The 24,917-nt window shown below is 48.9% G+C and overlaps 7 protein-coding genes across 7 annotated transcripts; 3 read left to right on the top strand and 4 right to left on the bottom strand.

The window, feature by feature from the left end:
* Positions 1 to 249: 249 nt before the first annotated feature.
* Positions 250 to 1,475, top strand: BDQ94DRAFT_157852 (uncharacterized protein; the record flags this gene model as incomplete). Its single annotated transcript, XM_026768823.1, has 5 exons — positions 250 to 624; positions 682 to 760; positions 819 to 927; positions 1,038 to 1,276; positions 1,378 to 1,475. 5 exons carry the CDS (start codon positions 250 to 252, stop codon positions 1,473 to 1,475), a joined length of 900 nt encoding a protein of 299 aa, XP_026629416.1.
* Positions 1,476 to 3,910: 2,435 nt separating this feature from the next.
* BDQ94DRAFT_185482 (uncharacterized protein) lies at positions 3,911 to 6,370 on the top strand (the record flags this gene model as incomplete). Its single annotated transcript, XM_026774898.1, has 8 exons — positions 3,911 to 4,034; positions 4,103 to 4,187; positions 4,245 to 4,272; positions 4,333 to 5,026; positions 5,108 to 5,150; positions 5,201 to 5,596; positions 5,653 to 5,900; positions 5,970 to 6,370. The coding sequence occupies 8 exons, from the start codon at positions 3,911 to 3,913 to the stop codon at positions 6,368 to 6,370; spliced, it is 2,019 nt and encodes a 672-aa protein (XP_026629415.1).
* A 189-nt stretch (positions 6,371 to 6,559) lies between these two features.
* On the bottom strand, positions 6,560 to 7,679 carry BDQ94DRAFT_157850 (alternative oxidase; the record flags this gene model as incomplete). The annotated part of the gene is made up of 3 exons (XM_026768822.1): positions 6,560 to 7,070; positions 7,152 to 7,442; positions 7,504 to 7,679. 3 exons carry the CDS (start codon positions 7,677 to 7,679, stop codon positions 6,560 to 6,562), a joined length of 978 nt encoding a protein of 325 aa, XP_026629414.1.
* A 1,193-nt stretch (positions 7,680 to 8,872) lies between these two features.
* On the top strand, positions 8,873 to 10,857 carry BDQ94DRAFT_168005 (uncharacterized protein; the record flags this gene model as incomplete). The annotated part of the gene is made up of 3 exons (XM_026770968.1): positions 8,873 to 9,062; positions 9,132 to 9,402; positions 9,636 to 10,857. 3 exons carry the CDS (start codon positions 8,873 to 8,875, stop codon positions 10,855 to 10,857), a joined length of 1,683 nt encoding a protein of 560 aa, XP_026629413.1.
* Positions 10,858 to 13,547: 2,690 nt separating this feature from the next.
* Positions 13,548 to 14,374, bottom strand: BDQ94DRAFT_138957 (GFA family protein). Its single transcript, XM_026765337.1, has 2 exons — positions 14,231 to 14,374; positions 13,548 to 14,140 (listed from the first exon to the last, which is right to left on the bottom strand). Exons 1-2 carry the CDS (start codon positions 14,351 to 14,353, stop codon positions 13,718 to 13,720), a joined length of 546 nt encoding a protein of 181 aa, XP_026629412.1. The 5' UTR covers positions 14,354 to 14,374; the 3' UTR covers positions 13,548 to 13,717.
* An 831-nt stretch (positions 14,375 to 15,205) lies between these two features.
* BDQ94DRAFT_138956 (uncharacterized protein) lies at positions 15,206 to 16,027 on the bottom strand. The gene is made up of 2 exons (XM_026765336.1): positions 15,980 to 16,027; positions 15,206 to 15,897 (listed from the first exon to the last, which is right to left on the bottom strand). Exon 2 carries the CDS (start codon positions 15,643 to 15,645, stop codon positions 15,484 to 15,486), a length of 162 nt encoding a protein of 53 aa, XP_026629411.1. The 5' UTR covers positions 15,646 to 15,897; positions 15,980 to 16,027; the 3' UTR covers positions 15,206 to 15,483.
* BDQ94DRAFT_168004 (polyketide synthase) lies at positions 15,659 to 24,610 on the bottom strand (the record flags this gene model as incomplete). The annotated part of the gene is made up of 5 exons (XM_026770967.1): positions 15,659 to 15,897; positions 15,980 to 16,743; positions 16,827 to 23,347; positions 23,801 to 24,402; positions 24,475 to 24,610. The coding sequence occupies 5 exons, from the start codon at positions 24,608 to 24,610 to the stop codon at positions 15,659 to 15,661; spliced, it is 8,262 nt and encodes a 2,753-aa protein (XP_026629410.1).
* Positions 24,611 to 24,917: the final 307 nt, after the last annotated feature.

Below are 24,917 nucleotides of genomic sequence, written 5' to 3'. Positions count from 1 at the left end.
CTTGGCACCTTAAGTGAGTTATTTCACTGAGTAGATAGTTCATGGCTAACGGGGTCTAAATGAGGTTAGCTAGTCTGTTGGAGTTGCTCCGCATTTGAGGCTGTAAGTGGGGGCTCAATCATATTACTTAAGTAAGAATCAGGTAGGTGATTGTGGTATGTAACGTTGGTACTAAGACTGGAAATCACCATTTACTCATTCCTTTTTTGGTCTACTGCTTTGCCTGTTCTATTTGTGGGAATTAAAACTATGGCAAGAGATGTTCAAGCAAGACTGACATACCTCCAATGGCAACCAAGCTACACCCATACACGTCCTTATCGGATTGGTGTATTCTCCGGACGGAGAAAGCGCAATGCAGATCGCGATAAGACGACTAATTTAGTCTTCCACGTGGCCGATCATCCCGAGACTATCAGAGATATCAGGGGACTAATTGACGCCCCTCCGTTCGATCTTGACATCAACGGTTTCGCCTATAAAAGATGCCCCCCGCCGGCTATCACAAAGCCATATGAGTACTCGGATCCTCAGAAGATCAATGATATCTTCTTGCCAGAATGCGAAGCCATTCTGAAGGAACACGTTAACGGAGCCGATGAAGTGAAGATTTTCGATTGGAAAGTATGCAGCAACAACTTCAAACCTATGCAACAACTGCTAAGTCTCCACGCTTGGTAGATCAGAAAGAAAAAGAGCGCGAAAGAGAAGCGGACAAGAAACCCAAATTTGCAGGGGTTTGCGCGACAGGTTCATATAGGTAAGCTACAGTGCATCACGGCGGTGAGAGTAGGTAATGTATATGCTGACATTTCAAGACACACTTTTGACCCGAGATGAGATCGGAACTCCTACAATGGAGCGTATACGAAATCATCTTCCGGAAGAATCTCAACACCTTCTTTCTGGGCGAGTCCAATTGATAATGTGAGTACCGGGGTTCATGAGCCTAGCTTTTCTCTGCTCACAAACTCTACAATAACCGACCGATCAGTCAGACTGCTGTATCGAATGGTCATTGCTAACATAGAAAATAGCCTTTGGCGACCGGTAAGTGGTCCAATAGAGGATCATCCCATGGCAGTATGTGATGGACAAACCATGGACGCAACCAAGTTGATAGAGACGGATATGATACGCGGAAACTACACCGGCACCATGCTCTATCCACAATATGAGGCAAATAGTGCACGTCGATGGTATTATATGAGTGAACAAGAGACACAAGATGTGCTTTTGTTTAAGGGGTTTGACACGAAGGAAGATAGCGTGAAATGTGAGTGGTTGAACACCCTACCTTTCAACAGTCCATATCCTTCTCAAGCCGGTGGCTTTGAAGAGGCGTTGGATGTACACTGGCTGACGCACTTGCTGCAGATACTCCTCATACATCATTCAGTCCTTTGAACACACCAGGGAGTTCATGTTCCAGGGTCAGCGTGGAGGTGAGAGCACTGGTGTTTTCACACGAATGATATCAATAGACCAGGCACTCCACCCCTTCGATTGCGGACAAGGCCTTGCAAATAGATGCGTGTCTGGCTGTCTAATAAGAAAGTAGAACAAAAATCGAAAACATACAACAGAAGGGATTCGCTGGTGGTCACCCACCCAACTACTAACCTCCCGGCGTGTGGCTTAAGTACGGCTGAGCGGACGGGAAGCCCTGTTTTCCACACCCTGTGGTCGTATGTGGTAGGACAACCCTTTTGACAAATCTTATAGTGTGTCGAGATCCGAGAATAATCTACTAGTTAACCTTGTAGTTGGCCATAATGGAGGATGACAACACAACGATCCAGAGGTTGCTGCTGTGCACATCATAACTCAATGCTAATCAAGGGTTATAGTGAATAGCGGTATAGTGACGCATCATTGGCTATGGTTAACTAAAGCTAGTACTTATAAAAGTTGTGATGGAAATATAGAATGACTCTATTTGATGCTTATCCTGACACTCGTTATGTTAGGATCCAAATAGAATAGTAAGAAAGAAAACCTTTTTCTCAACCCTTCATTCGTTGTCCTTCTCTTGCGTAACCGCGGATACTGAAATCGTAACTGATCAGACTAGTAATATAGAAAGGATTAGGTGAATAGAAAAGCATATCATTTTACCGTAAGACTTTTCTAACAAGTATTCTTTGTCCTTGTTTTTATTTTCGCCCTTATTGCCACAGTCTATATAGATAATAAATCTGGATTTTTTCGTCTCCTTCTTCAACTCTTTATATTCCTCCGGAGTAGATCTATAGGTTTTCAAATATCCTAAAATATCCTTATATGTAAAGTTCTCCATGTTCTATAACTTCTATTATTTATCTTGATGCTCCTGGGGCATCTTATTCTTAATATAAATGATAAATTTACCGATGGTTATATTATCAGGATAGTAAGACTGTTTTATCTATTAATCTTCCATGTCTTTAATCTTTTTCTATGTCTTTTTCTTTCAGATCCACCTTTGCTTTGTTCTGGTTGCTTTCTGAGATTATATTGAGATCCTTGTCCATGGTCATAGTTTGGGTTCTATCAAAATTAGTGGAATATTACTAATCGTGGTGTACAGAGATCATTGACCGGCAGTAAGGATATTTGGGTAGGATTACCTCAAAGGAACAGTGATCTCGCAGATTCAGGTGGATGAGTGATGGTATTTCCCTATGGTTGTGCCCATTTGGTAGCACCGTCTAACATGAACCCGTTGCAAAGATAGGGGCCAGAATAGCCGTTTAATGATCTTTGAGTACACCTTCTAGGCAGTAGCCTTGCAGGGGCTTGACGGAACATTGATGTAACCTTTGTGAGCAATCTCCGCAGCTTGTAATATTCAAGGCACAGTGTGGGTGTATCTGTCACAAGGGTGCGGCGGTAAAGAGCAGCACGAGGAGAAAGGTGTCACGGATTTTATCAACCCCAGTTAGCCACCTGCCGGTCCAGAGTGATCGTGTCGGTTATTCATTCACCTACATTGGTAAAGCCCAGTCTATGTCAGCGGTGAATGTTGCTACCTCCCAGGACAGATATATTTTAGTTACCTTTATTAAAGTGGGTCATTCTAGTTTATATATTATTTATATTAAAAGCTAGATCAGTAGATATCTAATCTTCAGCTGGCTATAAAATATAAAGTATATATCTTAGTCAAGTCAGACATGATCAGCTTTGATATACACGAGTTAAGCATCAACGAGTATACACCGAGGGTGCGGGATAAGCTCCTTGCTCACTTTGACTCTGACACAACCTACACAGATATGGAGAAAGACTATCAAATCTACGAGATACTCGAGGATATAGAGAAGAATCAAATACTGCTTACAGAGAGTTATGGGTGGTTCTTTCTGGTTTGGGTGGATGTATTAGTCATTCACCGCCGTAACTGAAAACAACAGTTGGACGGCCCACACGGTTAGACGGCCCATCCTGCTATCCTATATAAAAGATATCTTTTGACACTATTACATCTCAACCAATACTGGATTTGAGAAAGCTTTAACTTTATATGCAAAGTATATATATAAGAATAAGTGACTGATAACTTTTTCAGATTTTTATACTTTTTTCTTTATATGGAATATATTATACTTTTATCAAATACAGATAAAATACAGATATCGTAATATAATATACTACTAAATATACTTGAAAAGAATTTTGAAAGATATCTACTAGTTTTTTATATTATTCATAGTCTGTATATAAAGATGGACATCATTCAGACTCTTAATGGTTGAGATATCTTATGTTTTAAAAAAGATCTTTTGTATAGATTACCAGATGGGCCGCCCAACCGTGTGGGCCGTCCGACCCTTGATTACGTTAACTAGCGTTGACTAGTTCGTCACTTCCATCTGCAGGCGCTTCCGCCTCCGCCTCCGATTCTTGCCCATCTGCGTAGAAATAAATTATGACGAGTAAGCGCAGTCTCCCCTATAGCTTCGTGTCAGAACCGCAAACAAAGCGGCATAAAATTAATGTTGCTTGCAACGTTTGCAAGCGCAGGAAGACCAAATGCGATGGCATTCGGCCAGGTGGGCTCTCTCCTGCAGATTCTCGTTCCGTTTAGAACAAGCACTCATTCAATGGGTCGTTCAACCAGTGTGTGGCCCATGTTCTAGACGAAAAAATGGTGCAATGGAATGTATATATCGGCCTGAGCCGGCCTCTGTTGCATACCGAAAAGAGTAAGTCCTTCTTGTGGGCCCGCTGTAGGAGATGCAGCGCTAAAGCAGCGGCATTAGGAACAAACAAGGAGGGAATGAGAACAGAGTAGGTTATGAACGTATTCACCGACTGCAAAGGTGTCTCTTGCTCATCGAAACTCTCAAGGCAGCGAGAACCTCGTCGTCCAAACCCTTCGATTGTGCCCGTTCCCAACCGGATACTACAGAGCCTACAGCTTCGGTTCCGCGGCACCCCTTTTCGACATTTGGGACTCCCGCAGAAATATCCCTTTCTAATGAAGAGTTCTCTTCTCTACCTAGCGAGGGTCTCATAGATGCATCGACGGGTTCACAGTTTGTGCGTCAAATTGAGAGTGCAGCGACAGGCACTTTGGCGTCGAATCGGAAACATAACAAGGCACTTCAGACGCTGCCTAGGCTGCCGCTGCTAATAGAGAACAAAGTGTTTTACGAGACTCTTTTTGTTCTTCCAACTAGAAGGGTGGCTGATGACTTATTCACAAAATACTGGGAGCACATTGATCCTATCTTTCCTTGGTTAGATCAGGGCACAATCACCGCAAACTACGATATGGTTTGGGGGGATTTAGCATTGGACATGAACGAAAAGGCATTTCATTGCATCCTCAACCTCATATTTGCGACATCTTCCATGATCGGTACCACCAACGAAGTTTATACACACACTCAGTGTGCGAGTGTCTACTTCGACAGAGCAAAACAGCTCATGTCCTTTAATCTTATGGAAATGCATAATCTGGAGGTCATTCAAATCTTCCTCCTCTCCGCCGTGTACCTTCAGCACACGAACTTGGCTCAAGAATTCGTGCAGAACATCGGTCTAGCTATTCAAATTGCCAGGACTTTAGGGGTTCAATCCCGGGAATCTTGCCGACTACTTACTAACAAACATGAGCAAGATCTTGCTATGAGAGTGTGGTTTGGATGTATCATTATGGACAGGTACATGGAGCCTGCGACCTACACTGAACTAAAACCTGACTTCTTACTAGGATTGCGGCCATGACCTTTGGGTCGAAACCTCAGATCAGCCATGAGATTGTCAAGAAATCTGCTGTGCCGCCAACTTCTGCTGCTACCCAACAAGTGCTACGTCCAAATACCCCCTCAAGTATCAATGGCGACTTCTATAGCGCATTTTGTCATCTTCATGTTATACTTGGCGACATCTTGGAGTCTCTCTATCCACTAAGCAGCGAGCATCCGTCTTCTCCTGAATTTGGGGCATCAATCCCAACGGAGAAAGATGATATCCTGGCTCCGCAGAAGCTCACGGATTTATTTCGAATTGAGTCCAATCTATCGACTTGGTATTCCGGTCTTCCCCCCCAGCTGCAGGTGGGTATTGGTCGAACAGACTCCCGGATTGCCAACGTACTTCATGCTCGGTGAGAACAGGTATTTTGAAGCAGTGGAATAGAGTACCCTTAGCTTACTCTGTCAGATATCTCTGCGTCAGATTACTTTTCTTCCGACCGTTTTTCTTTCAGAGTTGCAAGCCCAGGAATCGGTCACACGAGAAGACCAGCGGCCCTTCTGATGAGCAAGTCATTCAGATAGTGGCCGAAAGCTGTCACACTAAGTGCATCAGCTCGGCACGAGATATTGTTGACTTTTTCAAGGACCTGAACAACAGGCAGACTGCCATGTCAGATAGGAACACATTTCCTTCGCATTGGTACATCATCTCTTGTAAGTACAGTCTTCCGAATCGCAAAACAAAGGTTCCCCCTAAACTAGACAAAGAGCTCACGCTTCAAGATATTTATATGGCTGCTACTGTTCTTATCGCGGAATATCTTTGCCCCATTACCCAAAGCCACATCCCAATTTCAGAAATCGATGATCTATTAGATCAGGTCGACGATATTCTCAAATGTTGCGAGCCTTCTACCAATATTGCTCACAAGTGTCGGGTAACCTTGAAACAGCTGAATGAAAAGGTCAAGTCTACACAGCGTGAGGTAGATCGGCCTCAAGGACTTGAATCCAGCCGGTCCACTGGTGAAGTTTCGTTGGAAGACTTCAATTACGACTTTGGTCCCGAGGGACTTATCATGGATCCTCTTGATTCATACCCCTTCAGCTGGAACGACTGGCCTATTTCCTTGGCTGATATAGCCGATGAAGGACCAGGAGGTGCGTTCAGGATGCCCTATTAGTTGTATTTTTGGAAGTTTTCCTTTTGAGCTCGTAGGTGGATATACTAATGAAGTCTATTTGTGCTAGATACTGGATAATAGTACGAAATGGAGATACGGAACTATTGTTGGCAGGGAGAAAAAGACGCCAAAAGAATAACTTTACGTAGAAGAATGGATTTCCATAAAGAATAACACCTGAAAAAGTTTCTAAATTAGTTCATCTCGCTCCCACCCAATAGGCTTCCCTGCATCGGGCGACGCTGAGGGACCAGCATTATTCCCATCGTGATAAAGCGCAGTATAAGGATTGGGATCTTCATGCTGGTCTAAGTTTCCCAAAGTATGGTTAACCTCGCGATGCTTCGCTTCATCCGCCCGAACATAAAGCAACAAATCGACCATTCTCTGTTTTCCTTCTGGCATTCTCCAATATTTGATTGCAATCTCCGGTGCTGATAAACTGTCCCATGCTGGCAGTTTTCCAGCTTGAAGTTGACGGATTGCGTGTGTATAGGTAATGACAGCTTCTTCCTCTAGGTATCCAACAAATCGGTGACATGTCTTGGGCGAAACAAGGTAGAAGACGAAGAAGGCATTGAAGAAGACGCCCTGCGCGGCCAAGACAACTAAGCGCATGACGATACCTGGATCTGCCAGTTCGAGGAATGTCAAGAGGTGCATGCGCTCGTTGTAGGCTTCGTCAATCAAGGACTCGATCCTGCGGTTGTGTCAGTCTGCAGCTTCTTGTGTAGCTACTGTTAAATACTTGGAGATAATTATTTTTTTCCCTTGTACTGACCATCCATGATCCCTCTTCATCCGTCTGATACTCTTCAGATGTCGGAGCATGCCGCCCACCATACCAGGCACCCCAGCAACCGATTCGAGAAAAATGAAACGAACAAGCCATTTTCTCTCAGTCATATCAAACTTGTCTGCGATTTCTTTGTTCCTTTCAGGATTTCGATACCCAGTCACGAAATCAGTGCACCATCGAAGCAAACGTACCAAGCCCAAGGCGATCTTGTCAGAAAGGCATTTGGCTTCGCGATGAGCTACAGTGATATTTCGAATCTCCTTTTCTGTATAGCTTTTCCGAGTGTTAGAGGAGAGCAGACACAAAAAAGTGAAAGGGAGGTATATGGGCTGACATTGGGTGTTTCCAGACAATAGCTGTCTCCTTGATCCGGGTCAATTTTGTTGGTGGCGATTGCAACTTGAATGATAAAGGAGTTGAGGTGGCAAAGCCCGCTTGTCCAGCAAGAAGTATGAGCTGTGTTGATTTAAGGGGCTTTTCTGGTCTGTTGTGCAATGAAATGCGATGCATGTTTGTAAGGTACATTGACCTCTTTCGGCTTATCGGGCTGAAAAGGATGGCATTTGGGCGTACCATTTTCGGACTCCTCGGCAGGGATAATAGAACCTTAGCGAGAAGATCGAACGTATTCAATGTTTTTGTCAATGTGGACATAGCAATATATAAGTCAACGCAACTTCAAGGGGCTTGAAGGTATGCTCGTTGAAAGTCAGCATCGGATGTCTGAATATGGAAATTCGCTACACTTTACGTTGTATGATAACCTCTTTATCCTGAAATCACTGATGTCACTTTCCGTTTCTTTGCCTCATAAGATAACAACTTTTTGCACGATCGACTAGGCTTTCAGGATCAAGCTAAGATAGACCGGCACGGCATGCCAAGCATCGGAACACCGAATTGGGTAGCGGAACGAGCCAAAGTGGATATTCCGGCGAATATCCCGAGGTCGGTTAAGCCAGGTACATACAATATGGGGGCGTCTATGAGTGAACGCCTGTATATAACTCTGCAAAGGCCTTTGTACCCGAGTCTTTTGCCCGACCATTTTTTATTTATTTTAGTTATTGATATATTTTTATTTTTGGTATTTATTTTATTTTATTTTTTGCGTTGACCTCACTCAGCCCGGACGACGGCCAAGTGGCTGTCACGCCCCTCTCACAAAATCCACGGGAACCAGGCCAGATATACAGCCTAATGCATTTGGAACATTTAGTATCGCGTGGGGGAAGGTTCATTTCAGGAGCACGGCCACTTAATGGGCCGTTGAGGAGGAAAGCAATGTTATCGCGTCTCAACCAACATTATTTGACAACAAAGCATCCTGAAAAGCCCACCTCATGTCGAACTATAATTTCAGGAAATTTAAGGACCCCGAGAGGTCTCAAGACTATAGCCTTAGCAATTGGTGGTGTTGCAGCTTACGGAGCATATTGCATCTTTAGCCGCCCCGACTCACGGGCCATAGTAGAGGCAGATCCGTCAAAAAAGACCCTAGTTGTTTTAGGTATGAAAGCACAAGTTCACATGGAGGTCCAATTACTACTAGCTCACTAACCATTTGCAAAACTGTACTAGGCACTGGGTGGGGTTCTGTGTCTCTGCTCAAGGATCTTGATACCTCCAGATACAATGTTTTGGTCATCTCGCCTCGAGACCATTTTCTTTTCACGCCTCTTCTCCCATCTTGTGCTACTGGCATGCTAGAAGGTCGGTCTCTTACGGAGCCTATTCCTAGGATTTTGAGCAAGGAGCATGGTTCGGTGAAGTTCTGCAAAGCCAGTGTCTCGAAAATCGACTACGCAAACAGGGTTGTTCACATTAACTCGAACGATAAAGTTTCGTTCGATCTGCTTGTGGTTGGCATTGGTGCAGAAAATGCTACATTTGGTATGTCCCTACTTACTATAACCGTCCAGCAAAGTTCTAATGGCAACGATATCTGACTTTGAATTGCAGGGATACCTGGGGTCAAGGAACACGCATGCTTCCTAAAGGAGCTTGAGGATGCGCGTGAGATTAGACAGCGTGTAATAAACTGCATCGAGCAAGCTTCTCAGGAGCAGAATGACACTGAGCTTGAGCGAAAGTTGCACATGGTGGTTGTCGGAGGTGGACCGACCGGTATCGAGACTGCCGCAGAGATGAGGGACTTTTTCAGAAATGATGTACAGAGACTGTTTCCCAAACTCTCCGACAAGGTCAAGATAACCTTGGTGGAGGCTCTTCCGTCTGTATGTTCTACCAAAGGCAATAAAACAATGGCTAACGATTTACTGATTATTCTACTTTTATCTAAAGGTCCTACAAATGTTCCCTAGAGGCTTGATTGAATACACGGAGTCGAAATTTCTAGCGGAACATATTGATATTTTGAGAGTCCACTGGGTGAGTCACTATTGACCCAGATTAAACCCTCCCCCCCTCTTCTTCGCAGGATGCGAGGCTAATATGAGCCAACAGTTTCGTTTTCAATCGCCTCTGGGCAGCCATTAAGCGCGAAGTTATAACCATCTTGGCCGAAGAAGTCTCCGAACCGAATGAGATCGACAAGATCTGGGTTGAGATGTTTCAGAATGCGGCTGGGCCTTGTACCTTTATGGATCAGGTTGGCCTGGATACTGTTGCATTCATTGAAGACCATTATATCGAGGAGCGCCAATTAGGTTCTACGTTGACCGTTGACTGGCTACGCAAAAACTATGTCAATCAAGGGAAACTGGGCAATAAAAGTGACAAGGGCGGCCTCTACCCTCCTCAACCTGCAGTTAATTCTTCGAATCTGCCCACAGTCTACTTCCTCGATATTGGACTGGGTTCAATTGTACAGGATCTTTCGGCGCTTGGAAAGTCGGGTCGCATCCTCCGACGAACCAATGATGGAGAGTGCGAAACACTCATTACCAACTTGAACTGTCCTGACGGGATTGACTATTCGCCCTCTGTTGGGCGCATTTTCTGGACAAACATGGGAATCAGACCGGCCGCAAACGATGGCTCCGTCATGTCTGCCAACTTGGACGGCAGCGACGTACAGGTCGTGCTATCAGAAGGCGCCGTGCATACACCCAAGCAACTTGTTGTGGACGACACGAACCAAAAGCTTTACTTCTGCGATAGGGAGGGAATGCGCATCCACCGGTGCGACTTCGATGGTCAAAACCATGAAATCTTGGTGTGCAGGGGTGAATTTGGTACCGAAGACCAGAATGACCAAACCCGTTGGTGTGTTGGAATTACCATTGATGAAACGCGCGGTAAAATTTATTGGTCTCAGAAGGGTCCCTCTAAGTCGAATCAGGGACGCATTTTCCGTGCAAATATCAAGATGCCTGCTGGTGAGACGGCTACCAACCGAACAGATATTGAATCTCTATTTGAGGGGTTGCCTGAACCGATCGACCTCGAAATCGACACAGATACTGAGACGCTCTATTGGACTGACCGCGGAGAGCACCCGTATGGCAACACATTGAACCAGGCATCCGTTGGCGCGGGGAAACCTCATCTAAAGATATTGGCCCGTCATTTTAACGAGCTTATCGGGATGAAGGTTGACTGGGCAAACCGGCAAATTTACCTCAGTGACCTAGGAGGATCTCTATATAGGGTTGATATGGATGGGTCCAACAAGACTGTCCTCCATAGCGACGAGGGGAGCTACTCTGGTATCACTTTGGTTTGATGGCGGATGAGCACAATGCAAGACACGACATCCCTCTGGGGGCTGGTTTGATGGGATGATATACTAAAGCTTTTCAAAGAAGAAATAAAGGCAAAGATTAAAGTAGTGGAAAGAGGCGCGCTGTGTAATAACTCTAATAGTAAAAGAAATCCAGCAATGGAACTGTCATGGACCTTCCTGACTAGCGCATTGTAAGTTCATGAAATTCGTGGTAGAAGATGTATAGTCTAGAGCCACTGCGGTTGACTACTAGCTAAATGAATACTTCCGATGGCGCAAATAGCCGATACCACTAGCCGAGATAAGGACAACCATTGCTAGTGAAATGAAAGTGCAGTCTGCTCGAGCGTAGTGTAGTCGACTTGTATGTATCTCATACCTGTTGCAAAAAGGTCCGATCCATCTAGCTCTTAAGTTGCTCGACATCACCCACCACTAAATAGCATGAGCAACGTTAAGATAAGCCGATAGTTATCCCTGCAAATACTGAAACCGCGCAAGCAGCTGCAGGCGGCTCGGATTTTCTTGCCCCGTTTTACTTGGTTCCGAGCGGGAAAAGCCAAACGCGCATAAGTTGGTCAGGGTCTCTCGCTCGGCCCTATGGACCAGTGAGGTAGCCATCAGGACGGTGTCTGCTGATTCTTCCCACCACCAGCCCCTCCAAATGTCTTCTGTTCCTCCATCTTTCCCTCTGCCTGGCGCATGAACGAACTCCCTTTTATCCCCTCTCACACTTTTCTCCAATAATCTTTATTATTACATTCTATGTCGCAAGTACTGGGACCAAACAACCTTTCCGCTCCATCAAATCAAGAGAATATCCAGGTAGAACAACCGATCGCAGCGGGATTTACTGCCAAATATAAGCCTCTCCTACCAAGTAGTAAGAGACAAGAGTCTCCAAATACTTCTACTATCATATTATATATTTTTCATATTATTTTATTTTTTAATTATTATCTAGATAATCTTATCACCATATCTATTTTACAGATCTCCTCAGATCTTTATCTTAGTCCTGGAATAGAGTTATAATATATTATATATCTTTTTCACATCACTGTACTAGATACAATAGATATAAAATTTAAATAAACCTGTATTAATATATATTCTGGATATAAACTATTTACAAATACAAACTGACCAGCGGCGGCTGAAAATCTGGCGATTTGTTTGTTCGAGAATTATAATCAAACAGGAAAGCTGAGGGTACTGGAAGCCGCCATCGGCCATGCTTGTGAAGCAGCTAAACTGTTACATGCCTTACCATTACATCGCATTACTGCCGCTCGAAATGCTATTCGAATCCTCGTCTTCATGGTTGGCTAGGTCCATTATGAGGACGAGAACGACAAGCTTATGGGCGTGACATGGGGTGCAGCGTTTGCCCGGGGTCTGCGCGAGGGCTGGCTCCCGGGCCATCCATACGTTATTGGCCTCAAGAGCTTGTTTGAAGGCCTAAATGGTCTTAAGAGCGGCAAAATCCGTGCCCAGAAATTTTTGACACGCCTCAGCAAAACAACAGGCGCGAGTGCGTAAGCCTGAGCAGCAGCTCGCGACGCCCGGGGGCAAGTGTTGTACGTGCGTGCTTGAGTGCAACAAGCACCGAAGTTTCATATTATGGATAGGTACAGAATGGTACAGTAATACTTGGAAGTCTCTTATATCCGCGTCGAACACAGTTTCGCTTTTTAGAGACAGTGTTCTGATTAATTAAAATAAGCATCTCGTTGGAAACTTCGAGCCAGCCTCGAATCAATGGTACGGGCGGTAGAAATTTCTCTAATGTTACTTTTTTATTTACTTTTTTCCCCGTTGATTTCTCATCGAATTACGTGTAAATCATGAAAAATTTTATAGCCGGCGCGCTTTGAGTGGCCCAAAATACCTGGGCAAATTTCTGATTCTTTGGTTATTGCTTAGCTAAGTAGTAGAAGGGCTACCCAAGAGCTAGTAGATATGAAGTTACTACGAGACTGCTCGATTTAAACAAGGATTCAAAGTACGCCTCCTCAGAGACCGGCATATTCATGCTATATAGCATTGGCAGATGACCTTGACCTTAAGCTTATAGATGAAGATAGGAATGTTGAATTTTTCATCAACAAGTTCATAATTGTTTTGCTAAAGACTATAAGCGTGCCTATAACTTCCGATCTAGCAGATTTCCAATGTGCTACTTTACCCTTTACTTAACATCTTTATTTCTTGGAATCATTCCACAGCTATTCGCGCTCTTCTCGGGCCTTCGAAAAGTAATGAACCAAACATCTAGGAGCCACCTAAGCCGCCTTTCGAGATTTCTCGCATATTGTATGTATGGCTGTTTCTGTTCTGGCAACTCTATTGTTTAGGCCACCTATAAGAGCTGGAAGGATTCTATTATCTTTCAGACAATTACTATCCTAACTCTAGTCCCACGACGCCAGTTTAGTATTGTATTGTTAATTCACAAAAATGGAGTACTAGTGGGATGCTGTTAGCTCCTTAGTGGGCGGAGCAAACGGAGAGCGATGGGAGGCCCGGTGGGAGCTACGTGGATATCTGGTTGGAATAGAATACAGTGCCTCTCAAAACTGATAGTTAGGTAATTGCGCAGGCAGGTTTGATTTTCCGATCAAGGGGTGGGTATTTAATAGGCAGCAGGACGCAGTCGCCAAGAATCTAAGATCTGAGAGCTAAAAGCTAGGCCTCAACACTTTTGTCAACCCTCACGCGCACCTCCCGCTCATGTCGCGCATGGACCGAATTAGAGCGCAGAACAATCTTTTTTTATGCTGCAGAAGAGAGCCAGATGTGAAATATTACTTTATGTACATAACAGAAGGGGTACATATAGCGTCTGTAACTTTCCAGTTCAGGGATTTGGAATGGGGGTATCCCTAAGCGTCGGAGGTGCCGCCTTAAACTGTCCAACACCATTTGCACCGCAGAGCCAACTCGGGCGGTCCTTGGTAAATATCTCCACCCTTGGCCTCAATTTCGTCTCATGCAGACTAAAATCATCAACCGTTCCAGTACGCAAAATGCTGTGTCCTGGGAACACCTCACTCGTGCGATACATAAGCGAGCCACACACAGAACAGAAGAAGTTGGTCATTGCCTTGCCAGTGATAGTGGTCTTCGACTGGCAATAGATGGTGAGCATTTCTTTGCCACGTAAGTGTTTTAAATACGTGTCTTTGATAACAAAGTTGGTCGCGAACATGGATGCAGTGATTTTGTGGCAATCTGTGCAGTTGCAGATGAATGTATCAACAAGACCAGGAGCTTGCGCTGGCTGAGGGTTGCGCATGGCATTAGCAAGAGATAGTTAAGGACGATTTTCCAGGTGAAAAGCTTTGGCCTGCCCGTGTTGGGGAGCACTTACAAATGCCAATTGCACAGCTCCACAGTAGCATGTAGCAGTTGCCTCTTCCTCCGTCGACCAGCCATCACTGGCGCTCCCTGCAAGAGGAAAATTGGAGTTTGTGTTGTCAGATTTTGCAGCCATAGTTCAGCCTCCCCTGATCACAGCAGCTACTGGAAAGAGCGCATGCTCTATATTTAATCCATTCGCCGCCCATTATTTCTACTGATTGATAATCCGGGAAATCGGAATGTAGCTGCTGCGCCACCTACCGGGCCACCCACCGGGGCCTCCACCACCACACCCCAATTTCGTGAAGTGATTAATCAGCACTCCACTATTGTCACGAAACTCGAGCCAAGGTAAACAAGTATAAAAGGATGATGCTATGATTTTAGCTTGAGTAGCTGGAGCAAACAACGAGGCACCCTTCAGTAGGACAGGACGGCAGGTAAAAAAACTGCTAGCCCGTAAGGGATAATATTATGCTTGTGGCAGTGAGCGTGATAACAAAGAGTGAACTGGGCTAGCCGGGACTATGTCATGACTGTGTGTGAAAACAACAACTTGCGCAGGAATCGAATTTTTGAAATTATATCATAATGCGAGGCTCTAGAAGCCTCATCTTTTGATAAGTTTCTCATAACTCTCGCCGCTATTATTTGATACTAATTTTATTGAATTATTATAATAATAGTATTGAAGATATCTGACTAGCCTAATTGTCAAACCCTAGGATCGCTTCCCTGTCCCTATTAGCTTAGCCCCGTTGGTATACGTACCGTCGAACGATGGTTGGGTCTAAAAGTACCTACGGAAAGTGCGGTACTAAGAATTGTATGTGTCGCTATGCAGAACAACCTACCGTCATACAGCCTAACCTTGAACTAGTTTATCCTTCGTAATACTGGCCTTTAAGTTTACAGCTGCCCCGTAGGTTTGAGATAATCTCCAATAGATGCCCCTCGCTTGAGCATCATCAAGAATTACCGAGCAAGCCTCTAACAGCTATGCCAATGGCGACACCCGTAATGCTTCGACCAATCCAGTTCGGTCAACAACACAGATCTCATCGTTTTGGTAGACAAATGGGTTAGCTAGCAGAGATAGTAAATTCATAACACCCGCAATCAGCATTCAAGGTGCGCTGTACAATACATATATCTAGGCTGTCGAGAGAATAGAATAAGGGCATAGTTAGTGAGTAGTTGGTGTTCTCTCCCGTAAGTTAAGCCTGCAATCACTGTCCTAATACCAATTCCAAATCGGAATTTTTAACTTGAATGGGAATGTTCAAGGCAATCTGCCCCCTCTGGATATAGGTTGGAAACGCCCTTATAGTCCTTCCTGCATTGGCCTATATGGCTCACTAAATACGTTATGCCCAGACTCAGAGCGACGTCTATAAATATATTCGCTCTTGTATCGATGGCCATAAATTACTGTTTGTTAATTTGCGTGAGTGACATCGCCCAACTCCGACATTGCCTCGCGGACAATCTCTTCCACGGTGATCCCCGCCAACAGCTTCAACACGGGCACGTCCACCCCCAACTCCTTCATGGTCCACGTCCGGATGTCCACCGCGATCAACGAGTCCAATCCCAGATCTACCAGTGCCGTGGGTTCCAGGACAGGCTGATCGGCAGGGAGATGGAGACTAGAACGCACTTTGGAGACGATACCGTCTAAAACGCCAAAACAAAATAGCCCAGTTAGGGTCCAAGCCAAAAAAAAAAGGGCACGGTGTGTAGTAATGGTTCAACTCACCAAAAATAATCGTCCGAGTTTCCTCCCTCGATTTCGACTGTGCCAACCGCGCTCGGGTCGAAGCCGCATTCTTCTCCCCGTCCCTCCCAGCCTGGAGGTCACCATATTTACGGCGCAAGGGATTTTGATGTTGCCAGTAGTGCGAGAAGCGGACGTTAGTTGCCCATGTCACGCCTCGCCTCACTGCATTCTCTGGATTTGTCATATCGACCTGTGGTATCCCTGCCGTGATCACCGACCCCTGGGCTGCATCAGATGAGGATACAGGTAAAGGTCGCCCTGCTCGAATTCCCTCCGCAAACAACGCATGCAACTCCCGCTCCCCCATCGGCAGGCAGTACGCCTCCAGCCGCGCCATCTCCTGCGCCGAGTACTGCTCCCGCTGTCGCTTCACGTACCCTACGTCCGTCATACGGGAAATCTGGATCACGGAGCCCGCCACATGGCGTCGCCGCCGCTGCGTGATCAGGGCCTCCGACGCAACGTTGGCCGCGGTGTAGGCGCTCTGGCCTAGATTGCCCAGAGTGGCGAGGATAGAAGAGAAAGCGATGAAGAATTGGAGGGGTAGGTCGCCGATCAGATCGTCTAGATGGCGCAAACCTTGGACCTTGGGTCGCAGGACTTCGTAGAGCTCGGCTGCAGTGGTTTGGGCAAAGAATTTCTCACGCATGAGCATTGCGCCGTTGGCGATGCCGTCCAACGGGGGGTAGGCTTTCGTGATTGTTTCGTGAATTGCATGGAGGCTGGGTCGGGAGGTGATATCTCTGTGTCGAGTCTGCGTTAGTCTAATCCTCTTGTCGTTCGACCTGTACTCTGTGGAAAAAGGAAGGAAAGAGGGATACAGTACCCAGCTATGGAAATAATGTTGGCTCCGTGAGTTTGGTGTTGTCTTTCGACCCAGTCTGGTGGCATTTGCGGGTGTCGGCTCGTCAAAATGATTGTTCTGGCGCCATGTTCAATCATCCAGCTGCACAGCGACTGGCCGAGGTCGCCAGTCAAGCCAACGAGCCAATACGTTCGATCCGGACGCAGGATCTGAGTGGATGCATCGATGGGTTGGTAGTGGACGGGGAGGGAGGTTGGGCAGGACCAGTTGATAATGGGCACCCCCGATAGTGACCCGGGCCGACAGTTGAGGAGTTCGGACACCTCGTACTCGGGATAATACGTGCCCATGTTTTGCACGACATAACTTTCCGCGGCCGTATGAGCGGCCCGGAGAAGCTCCGTCAGGTCTGTTAGTGGAGGAAGAGTGGGCAGAGAAGATATATCAGCGACCCCCGAGGGCAGTACATATCGTTGGCAATGTCCGGGCAGAAAGTCCAGTGCCCGGGCTGCGGCTTTGTTATCCGCGAGATCAATAACGGCCTGAAGGTTTTTGGGAAGAGCGGCGTTCAGAACTCGCCTGGGAGCCCGCGGATTGCAGTACGTCCACGATGCGGTACTGGCCAGTTCTTTGCTGCCTGTCAGGTAGTGCACCTGGCATTTCTTCGCTTGGAGCTGACAGGTCCAGACGGCTTGATACGTGGCCGAAGCACGGTCAATGGCATAGAGCAGAACGCTGGTACCAGGCGCAATGTCCTCCACAACAGACGCGATGACAAGATGGGCGACTAGCAGATTGAAGTATTGTGAGTTATGGCTCGTCTCAGGGCTCACGATGATCGATGATAGTTTCGGCGCGGTCAAGACTGACGAGATCTCATTCGAGGCGACCACCACGGCCTCGCCGGTGACAGAGTCCATGCCCTGGTGCAGGAATACGGGCCCAACACGAGTCGGCAGGGCTGTCAATGCTGAACGTATCGTGCGTACGGAGCGAGATTCAACCTCGTCATCCGAATGGAGGGAACTCTTCTTGACCAAAGTGAACGTATCCATTTGCCATTCCAACAAGCATGCTTGTGTTCCCACACGGACGGGGGCCGAGATCTTCCTCCTTGAGCTGTTGAGCCGGTGGTTCGCCGGCTTTAAGGGGTGCAGTCGCGGCACCAGTAGCTGGCCTGTCGAATCCAGTGCCAGCTCCGGCTCGAAGGTGGAGAGTGTGTCCGGGTCACTCGTGCTGACCAGGCGTAGGAAGCTCTCAAAGATGACTTTGACGGCCGTATCTTTGTCTGTTTTGCGGCTGATATCGAGCATCTGCAGGCGCAGATGAGGCATTTCATGAAGCAGAGACCGCGCCAAACCAACTGAGAGAGCGGATGAAGCATTACCAGCGCGGTAGTCATCAGTGATCCACAGCATATGCCGGGCAGAGTTTATAAGAGCCTGCAGCCCTTGCCAGGCCCCTTCCGATGGCTTCACACTCTCCGGGTCCAGGTGAGCCAGGTTGAGCACAGTCGGTTTGGTAGGGAAAGGAGCACCATTAAGCTCCTCTAAGGATTTGAAGAGCGTAAGGTGGCGGGTATGAGCTCTCAACTGCGCCTGAACTCCCTGTAGAACTTCAGGTTCGGGGAAGCTGGGCGCGGCGACGATGACCAACTCCTCCACGACTGGCTCTGGTAATAAGCAAACTTTGTTTTCCACGGCTTGTGCCACCATGACACTGATAGGCCAAGCAATGGGATCCTTCAGCGGAGTGTGCGTATCGACGCCAGAGAACCCCGTGGCCGCCAGCAGCTCCTGCCAAGTTTCCAGTGAGACAGTCGGTGAGTAGCGACGGCCTTCCTCCCGGCCAGCCCACCAGCCTGTGAAGCCTCCGAAGATCAGCCCCAATGCCATAGGCCCATCTCCCAGCACCTCAGTCAAAACCAGGAATCCACCTGGCTTCAACAGCCGCCGGACCCGGCGCAGGGCATCCCTCAGCGAGGACGCCACATGCAGCACCGCATAGGCGACGACCACATCATAGCTCCCTTCCTCGAAGCCCTGCTCTATGGGATCTACGTCGAGATCGAACGTCTGGAACTCCATCCGGTCGGCGAAGGGGGCAAACTGCTGCGCCGCCTTGTCGAAGAATCCCGCCGACACGTCGGTGAACATGTAGCGCGCGAGAGCGTCGCCGAGAGCGGGCAAGACCGAGCGCGTAGCGCAGCCTGTCCCAGCCCCAATCTCCAGGACCTGAAGCCGGCGGTAGCGATGGGCAAGTTGGGCGATGATAGCGCCCAGCGGCTCCTGGGCGGGTGCGCATACTAGGCTGTTTTGATACCACTCGCTCAAGGTGTCATCCGCCATGAAGCTCTGTAGCATCGTCGTATCATGTCGGATGACGGCCGGGAGGACCTCCCAAGCCATCCGAATCAGTCGAAAATCGATATCCTCGGTCGAGTATCGGGTTTGGATCTGATCGATTTGCTCCGCCGTGTCCTGCAGCCACTGCGGCAAAGCGTAGGGGTGTTGGCCCGTGCGGATGGTCTCTTGCAGCCAGGTGCAGTAGTCCAGGAAGGCTCCGTGATGCGGTTCAATATCGTCCGCTGTCTTTCGCATCCCTGTCTCCACGTCGAGGAACTGCCCGCTGATTTGACGAAGATAGTACAGGGCCACACGTTCCCAGTCGAGGGTTTTGGCCAGCATCGCCGGCGATGCTCGCCGACTGCCGAGTGCCCGCTCGCCGTTCGGCTCGGCCACCTCCCATCGAGTCTCAGAGAATAGCTGGAGATCATTGTCGGCCGTGGCTGGGGAGGCTGGCATGGTGTTCAGCCTTTCCATCTGGACGACGCCTTTTCCAGCGGCATTGAACATGGAGACATCGCCACAGATACCGAGCGGGTCGGCCTGGTGTAGGTAGCTTTCTACCGTAAATTTGGAATCACATCCCCCAAAGCTACAGTAGGGGAGGTTGAACGTCACCCGCTCGATCGAGACGGGCATGTACAGGTTCCACAGGCTCCCATCTCGGTGATCTGTGAAGGCTGAGAACAGAACCTGCACCGCATTGTCGAGCAACGCCGGATGGAGCACTGGGTCGTCGGCCCCCTCTTTTCTCCAGTCCACCTCTGCCAGCGCCTGCCCCAGTGATCGACGGAGGCGGGAAATCCGCTGAAAGGGACCCGTGTATTCGTAGCCCAGCTCAGCCAAATGGCTGTATACATATCCGGGATCCAGCTCCGTCATCATCACCGGTGAGGGAGAAGAGGCTAGTTCGGGCAGAAGATCCTCGTCCGGGTTGCCCAGCTGGACCGTGATGTTCATTGTGGCCGCAGCGGTGGATCGGCTCGTTTCCTCTGTCGAGTATACATCGACTGTGAACCTTGCCTGCACCACCTGCTCATCATCCCAAGATACATGCAGACTGACGATGATGCTGGCTCCAGTCTCATCGTCCACCCGGAGGGCCTTGAGAAAGTTGACTTCCTCGAGAGTAATCGCTTGTACTGGTCGCCCTTTGGCCATCTGCAGGGCGGCCTCGACGGCCAATGCAAGATACCCTGTAGCTGGAAAGATAATCTGGCCTTGAAGAATATGTCCACGGAGCCAGCCCAGCCGGTCAGCACGCAACTCATTTGACCAGTGGTACGCGGTAGCCCTGTCAACTGCCCCAATCAGCTCGTCTCGTGACCCTAGCAAGCTGTGGACAGGACTTTTGCATATCGTATGATGCGTAACAAGCCGTCTGGTAGAGCGATGTGACGGCTCTGGGACCCAGAAGCTATGCTCATGGTCCCAAGGATACCTTGGCAGGTCCGTTACACTCGGCCTGTGTGGTGTCTGCCCGAAGGCCTTGAGATTGGGGACTCCCACACTGCCCAGATGCACCCATAAGTCGCCTAGACATTCCGAAATCGCGACCTCGTCATGCTTGTTGCGGTGAAGGGTTCCCGAGTAAGGGAGCGCCGAGCTACAGCTTTCTACCATCGTCTGCGTGGCGGGCCCCTGAAGCGCCGGATGTGGACCGAGCTCGAGACAGAAGTTCACCTCCATCTCCGGGTGTGTGATGGCGCTTGAAACCGCATGCTGAAAGAGTACAGGATTTACCAAGTTGTCCACCCAATAGGACGCAGCTAGCTCGCCAGTTCCTTCACCATTGTGATTACCATTATCATTGTCATAGATCATGGCCTGCCCCGATCGTACGCTTGAGTACCAGCGCGGAACGTTGTCGCCTGAGGGACGCAAGACCTCCACTTGGCACTGGATCAGCGAGTTGTGATACTCGGCGGCACATGCCCGCATATGATGAGAGTGATACGCGGTTCCAACTTTCAGCAGGCGGTTGAAGACCTTACAACTGTCCAGGTAGGCTTTGGCCTCTGCCACTGCGTCCGCGTCGCCTGACAAGGTCACGCTGGACGGGGAATTCACTGCCGCCACCGACAGTCGTCCCTCAAACACAACGGTGTCAACCAGCTCTTCCGCCGCTGCCTGGGACAGACCCGCTGCCAGCATGCGGCCCTCCTTGGGCAGCGTGGGAAGCACGCGACTAACGTGCAAGCCGCGGTAATAAGCGATGCGTATCGCGTCCCCGGGGCGCAGATACCCTGCGACTACGGCCGCGGCAATCTCACCAGAGGAATGGCCCACCACCGCAGTGAAAGAGACCCCGCCAACGGCTTGTAACAGGTGAGCGAGCATCAATTGGACCGCAGTGCAGGCGGGCTGGCAAATCTCGGGGACGTCCAGCCGCGATTCCTCGGACGGTCGCTGCAGTTCCTCGCGCAGGGACCACGCAGGTCGGTCCTCCTCGGGCAAAGACTGCAATGCAGCATTCAAGCTATCGAGAAATGTGGTCAGCGGCGGATACGCGGCGAGCAAGCCCGCACCCATTTGTGGCCACTGGGCGCCTTGACCCGTGAATATGCCGAGGATACACGATTCTCGTAAAGGGGAGCGGTGGCCCGCTTGCGGGGACTCGGAGGCGAGAATCCTGGCGAGACCTTCTCGTAATACCTCCAATGATGACGCTGGAAAGCGAATGCGGACCGGGAGGACGGATCGTTGGCTGGCAAGTGTTGACGCTAACTGCCTTGGGTCGATAGACGGGTGGCCTTGCAGGTGGTGGTCATATCGCTTGAGCATCGCCACTAGCGACCTTTCCGAAGCAGCCGAAAAGACATACGGGAGGAGGGAGGGTGAGGCCAGGCTTGGTAACTGCGAGGAATTTCCAGAAACTGGGATATCCTGCAGCCCCACCGACTCCAAGATGACATGGGCGTTGGTGCCTCCGAACCCAAAGCTATTCACGCTGGCTCGACGTAGGGTAGCGGAGGGTGATGGCGGCTCGGGCCATGGCTCCGCCTTGGTCGCGACTGTCAAATGAGTACAATATGGGGCGACCTTCGGGTTCAGCTGTTGAAAGCCTAGATTTGGTGGGATTCTCCCATGCTGTAAGGCCAGAGACGCTTTCAGGACACCAGCCAGGCCCGCAGCGCCCTCGGTATGACCGACCACCGTCTTGATACTGCCTACCCGCACTGGACAGACCTCACTGTGGTCAAGAGTAGATGCGAGCGCAAATGCTGTGGCCAGTGCTTCTGCCTCCAACGGATCTCCGGCTTGAGTGCCGGTGCCATGGGCCTCAATGTACTGAGGTCGGTCACCGGGCTGGGTGGGATCCAGTCCCGCGCGACGGTAAACGTCCTGAATGAGGCTCACCTGAGCTGATGCGCTGGGCAGGGTAATCCCAGTGGTTCGTCCGTCGTGATTCACCCCAGTCTCTCGGATCACACATTGGATGTTGTCGCCGTCGGCAAGGGCGAGGGAAAGTGGCTTCAACAGCACGGCCAGGATCCCCTCCCCACGGGCGTACCCATCAGCGCTGGTATCCCACATTTTGCAGCTGCCGGTGGGAGAGAGCATGCCTAAATTGCTGAACCCAATGAAGGGGCGACCGTCCAGAAGCAAGTTGGCCCCCGCCGCTACAGCCAAGTGAGATCCTCCTGTCCGCAGCTGCTGCACCGCTTGATGGAGGGCGACCAGGCTGGAGGAGCAGGCGGTATCTACCGTCACGGACGGGCCATGCCAGTCGAAGAAATGGGATATTCGATTTGAGGCCTTGTTCGGCGCAGTCCCTGTAATGTGATACTTGGAGATTGATTCCTGGTCCCGGCTACTGAGGGCCAAATAGTCATGGAACATCACTCCCGTATATACGGCAGTGTCAGAGCCACGCAATCTCTCCATAGGCATTCCTGCCTCCTCTAGCGCTTCGTAGACAGTCTCCAATAACAGTCGGTGCTGGGGATCTATGGCTTGCGCCTCCAAGGGATTCAGGTTGAAAAAGGAAGCGTCAAACTTGGCGACATCTTGTGAAAGAAAATACCCCCGAGGGGAGGCATTGTGGTGTGACGGGGGAATTCGATCTTGGGGGATTTCTTGGGAGACGTCGTAGGGCTGTTGGAGAAGCGTCCAAAGCGTTGAGGGAGTATCACACCCACCCGCCAGTCGACATCCACTGCCTATAATGGCGATGGGTTCGTTCATCATGAAAGACTGGAAGAAACTTAGAAATGAAAAGAAAAGAAGAAAAGATCTTGAAGTAAGAAAAATGAACAAGTTTATTCTATCATGGACAATGAATGAAAGTTCCACATCCCCTTTCGGAGTGGGCAGCGTCGTCTCTATAGGCAAAACTGAGAATCCATCCAGTCCTATGCAAAAATGCGGCCGAAACTGTAAGTCAAGCTCGTCTATCTTATTCAGAAACACAGACAAAAAAAATTAAAAATCAATAAATAAATAAATAAATAAATTTAAGAATAAATATAGGAACATGAGGAAAGGCCATTTCTCCAGACCGATATTACAGACCGATATTAGCTAACCGTGTCACCTTGCTTTGGCTGCAGATCAGTCCGATAAAGTTCGACTCTAGCTGCATGTGCTTAAATCATACCTTCGCGCTAAACTGGGGGCTGTGTGAAGGAATTGAGCAACCTTGCGTACCAGAATCGGATCACGAGGGATCTCATGTCCGGCCGCTGTCTCCACCATCTGGGCATTACACCTGGTGCAATGTGTTTGCAGTGCAAGCGATTCGGCCCGATAAGGGTCTTTGGCTCCGACAATATGCAGTGACGGGATCGAAATGCGGGCCAATGCATCCGAACGCATGGGAGCCTTCCCGTATGGCCACAGTAGCGGTGTGGCTTCATCCCAATCCTGACGAAGCAGGGGATGGTTAGCAGCGCTGAAGACACTCGTAACCTCGTCCGTCTTCCATTGGAGCTCTGAAGAATTTTCCTCCGCTCCAATTGCACGACAGTGCCCCTCCTTGTCCATGGTAAACCCGGGACTGTCGACATCCCAACATTGGATTGCGCAGAAGAACACCGCACATCTGAACTCGGCGCGCGGGCATGACCGGTCGGCGTCGTGGAGAAGGTAGGAAGCTGCCAAGGCGGCCCCTTGGGAAAATCCCAGGATCCCATCAAAGGGGCCGTGCAGGTCAATGAACTGCTCCAAACGGTTGATCACTTCAAGCACGGCATTAGGAGAGGGTACGGTGAAGTAGGAGTAGTAAGGCCCCGGAAAGAACATCTCGACTCCTAGTTCGTCGTGACGGTCAGTTTCGGCCTTGCACAACACGGAGCCCATTCTCTCTCAAAGAAGCCTCTGACCTGGCGCTGGTGGGGTTTCCAGCTCTCCCTGAAAATAAACGAACTCATGTCCCGGCAGCTGACGCTTGATCATGTATAGCTGCGCTTCCATAATGGCATTTCCAGTGCCGATACCGTGCAGACATAGAAAACGCATGATGATGATGATGATGATGATGATGATGATGATGGAATCGGTGGTGCGCCGGTGGCTGAGATATTGTTTCGAGTCTACTACAACCCCCTTTTATGTAGTTCCACACCCTATGCTGAGCACAACTCAGTGCAAATGTTTCATGGTGATTTGTTCAAGTGGTCTGTATTACATGATGATCTACGGACTCGCTGGCAGTATGAGACACCGGCATTTGAAAACAGGATTCCTCCTCGGCGGCACGTACAGCACGATAGGGTAGATGATGTCTATAGTGGATGGATTATCTCTATTGAATTCTAGCATTGTG

This window comes from Aspergillus welwitschiae (genome assembly GCF_003344945.1).
Source record: "Aspergillus welwitschiae strain CBS 139.54b unplaced genomic scaffold BDQ94scaffold_7, whole genome shotgun sequence".
NCBI lineage: Eukaryota > Fungi > Ascomycota > Eurotiomycetes > Eurotiales > Aspergillaceae > Aspergillus > Aspergillus welwitschiae.
The sequence above is the reverse complement of the archived record's forward strand: the minus strand, read 5'-3'. Positions and strand labels throughout refer to the sequence as shown.